This window comes from Fomitopsis serialis, assembly GCF_022376445.1.
Source record: "Fomitopsis serialis strain Sig1Antser10 chromosome Unknown B0H18scaffold_109, whole genome shotgun sequence".
In the NCBI taxonomy this organism is placed as follows: domain Eukaryota; kingdom Fungi; phylum Basidiomycota; class Agaricomycetes; order Polyporales; family Fomitopsidaceae; genus Fomitopsis; species Fomitopsis serialis.
The window spans coordinates 104,702-108,426 of NW_025955069.1; the positions used below are offsets into that span (position 1 = coordinate 104,702).

The 3,725-nt window shown below is 55.2% G+C and overlaps 1 protein-coding gene across 1 annotated transcript; it reads right to left on the reverse strand.

The window, feature by feature from the left end:
• Positions 1-437: 437 nt before the first annotated feature.
• B0H18DRAFT_1123913 (uncharacterized protein) lies at positions 438-2,826 on the reverse strand (the record flags this gene model as incomplete). The annotated part of the gene is made up of 7 exons (XM_048034771.1): positions 438-764; positions 813-932; positions 991-1,158; positions 1,214-1,522; positions 1,591-1,864; positions 1,946-2,088; positions 2,149-2,826. 7 exons carry the CDS (start codon positions 2,824-2,826, stop codon positions 438-440), a joined length of 2,019 nt encoding a protein of 672 aa, XP_047888014.1.
• Between the last annotated feature and the right edge of the window lie 899 nt (positions 2,827-3,725).

Sequence of the window (3,725 nt, forward strand, 5' to 3'; positions counted from 1 at the left end):
GTAGAGCAAGTGGGGGAGGGTGACGGCGATGGTTGGAACGTCGACGTCGGCGAGGTCGTCAACTGTCGCAGGGGAATGCGGGACATCCCTTCGACGGGTTTGTAGTTGGGTAGGATGGGTGGCAGTACGACCAGCACATCAGAACTTTGGGAAAATCACTGAAGGTCACTGAAGCCACTGAAATGGCGACTTCAGTGAAGTTCAGTGTATCTCAGTGAAGTTCAGTAGGGAACATATTTCGATCGAAAGTTCGTCGAAATTTCGTCAGTAAGCTTAGGGTGCAAGACGTCGGGAGGCATCAGCAGACGTCAGCGTAGATCCGCAGAGTCGGTGAATATCAGTTCGGGGTATCTCGCATTGTCATTCACATATTTGATTGCAACAGTGTAGCCGGAACAGACAAACCGTGCAACAACAGATATATGACGGCACGAACTCTAGTTGTACTCGTCCCCATCTTCGTCAACATCAGTCGACGACTGGCGTCCAGAATCTCCCAGTGCATCGCCTCCCTCCCCTTCAGATTCACTGGGTGTGTAAAGACGCACGACCCGTTGCTTGGGCTCCCGTGGCTGTCGGTACTTCTCGCTCTTCTGGGTGTCTTTCGCTGCCTTGATGATCGCATCGAACTGATCCGGATGACGCGAGAGCCACGCGATGTTAGTCCTGAAGGCACCAAGAACCAGGTCTCTCGCGGCATCCCCATCCCATGCCGGGGTCCCTTTGTCACTGCCAGACTCCCACTGCTCAAACGAAGCCTGCACCTACAAATGAAGTGAGTTGATGTCGTGCGAGGTAGCTAGATGGCTTACTGCTGCATAACACAAGGCGAGGGCACCATAAGGACGCGGCCGGTGTATGTGTGAGTTTTCGAGGATTTTGAGATGCTTCGCGAACGTCTTCAGTATGTATACAGATTTCATGCGGCCAGCCTGCCAGGATCGCATCCTGTGAGCCTCATGTCGGAGCCGTCAAACTCCGCAGACGAACCTTTTCGTCAGCAACATTATTGAACGCCGCTCCATGAGGCTTGAGAGCATTCTCGACGTGCTTGGCACGGCCAGCTTTTCCACCTTCGACAAGCTTGAGGTCGGCATCGACAAGCCGTTTCGCCTTCAAGAGAAGGCCCTTGCGCCAGTCACGGACCTTCGTAGCACACTTGACCAACATTCATTAGCACGTAACAAGAGGACTACACAGATAGGTGACTTACATGTTCAATGAACTTGTTGCATTGCGTGTCGGTGAGGTCGACGAATCGGAATCTCGGACACACTTTAGACAAAATTGCCGTGATGGTCTCTTGGACGTCATCGAGGCTGATATCCCAGGGATTGTCGAGGGAACCGTAGTGTTCGATCAGTGTCGGATGAATTTTCGTGGACCACACCGCAAAGATCGCGGCGGGGACGACAGCGGCAGCGCCTCTAGACTTCTCTTGAGGTACATCGGCGGGAGCACGGCGCGTCCGTTTTGCTTTGGCAGGTGTAGCTTCCGCCTCGACATCAATGATGTCCACAAACTGAGATGACAAACGGACGCCTCAGAGCATTAGATGTCAGGCGGCACTCGGCGGGGCTATTCACGCACCTGTGCTTGTGATTTCCGAAGCACCACTGCGTCTTCCTTCCTCGAAACGACATCACCGTCCTCGAGACCTTTCTCCTGCACTGCGTTCTCCTCCTTTGGTCCGCCCTTCAAGCTGCCCTTCGTGCGACACTTCTTGGGAGCTGTGGTCGTTAAGTCCGCAGTGGGATCCTGCGTAAGGCCCGCACCGTCGATGATGGCACGCCAGTTCTCATTGAGACCGGATGTCTTCGAGGTCACTGACACTTGGTTCTTCTTGGCAGATGAGCTGGCCTTGCTAGCGCTGACAGTGCAATCCGCCAATCGTTAGCGCTTCAATGGCATGCGAGGTGACAAGTCACAAAAGACGCAGACTCACCTTGCTTTCGTCTTCGAGGAGTGACTATCCCGAGATGGGGCGGCAGACTCCTCAAAGGTGTGTTCACTCTGACGACGACTGGTGGCAGCGCGGACAGAAGCCACTCGCTCGTGCTTCTTGTCTTTGCGTGTTGACGCGGACACCTGACTCGGAGACTGATAACATCAGGATCAGATTGTATGACCATGTGGGAGTACACTCACCGGTGCGTACTCGGGCCCACTGCCAGACTCACTTTGGGCCTCAGTATCGTCATGCACCGTCCTGCTGCCCCCATCCCCGACCCATATACCATCCTCACCTTCGTCCTGTTCGCCCATGTCAACATCCTCCTCGGAGCGCTCGCCAAGTGGTTCCCCAGCCTCGTCAAGCAGGATGTCCTCTCGAACACGCCCGTCCTTCATCGTCGCGATTGCGGCCGCACCTGAGCTCTCTTTTTCTGCTAGCAAGCGGCTGTTCTCCTCGCGTGCGTCCGCTTCGACTTGCTTATCTGCTCGTTTCTTGTCTGCGCCTCTAGAGATCTCGTTCTTGGACCGCTTGTGAAGACCTTGGGTACGTGCGGGGTGTGGATCAATATGACGTGTTGTACGACGGACAGTGACAGCAGCAGAAGGTGTCTCCGCGGTACCACTAGGAGGTCCGTCATGTTGGATGTCGGCGCCTTCAGGTTCAGCATTGACCTCGGAGGTACGTGGTCTCTTGTGCTGCGTCTGACGAGCAGAATCGGGACTGACATCAGGTACTAGGTCGCTGTCGGTATCACTCAGCGCTGGTGCACGCCGCTTCGAACCTGTTGATGTACTGCGGCCTACTACCTCGGGTGAGAACCCACCACGTCCATGTTTGCGACCACGACCGCCGCCACGTTTCGTAGCCGGCATGGAGTACAGAGAGGTATGATACCAGCAGTAGCACGAAAGGTCTAAGATGATAGGAAAGAGAAAGCGACAGGACTTAGCGAAACTGAGCGCGCAGCCCGAAGTTTGCCGCCTTGCCAACGCCCCAGGGAATTGGTTTCAGCAATTCGTAAGAGGTTACTGCATCAATCCGCTTGACCGTAGCCACTCTCACTGCGTGTTCGTTCAGTCTCTGTCTCCATCCTTGACTCAAGCCTCCGCACATTCACCATGACATTCTTCTGCGTTTCTTGTGAAACAACACACACGACCCGACGCGCCTTCCGCACGCATGTTGCCAGAGAACACAAGCACCCCAAACCAAAGGTTCCATCCCTCCGGCGGCGATTTCATTACCTACTCACCGGTTTGTCTTGTATGGCTTCTTGTGGCGCCCCCTTACTCACGCCGTGATACGCTGCACCCAGTCTCTATTCCAGAGTGGTGCGGTATCGGTGACGAGTGTAAGAGAGCTGGCTCCCACACTCGCTGGCGCCGCCCTTAAGGGACGGCGCCTACGCACGCGATCGTAGATACATGATATGTCCGGATATGGTAAATACGTGAATGTAACGTATCCACGTTACACTCTCCCCCCCTTGGACCCGTTCCACGGTCCACACAGATAGTATAGTAGAATAAATGTACAATGAAATTCACGCGACGACACAACGGTGGTGGCGACTGGCAAGACAGGGGCGGTGCCGTACTGTAGGCAACGACTCGCAAGCTCGCGCCAGTGAGCAGCACGGCCGTCCACCGCCATCATACATAACTCGATGGAGTTATGCGAACCGGATGCGCGAAGCTGGCCGAAGGCAGCTACTCGCCTTGCTCATCGCCCGGAGCGTTCATCGCCTGAGCGTCGTCGTCCATGTCGACGT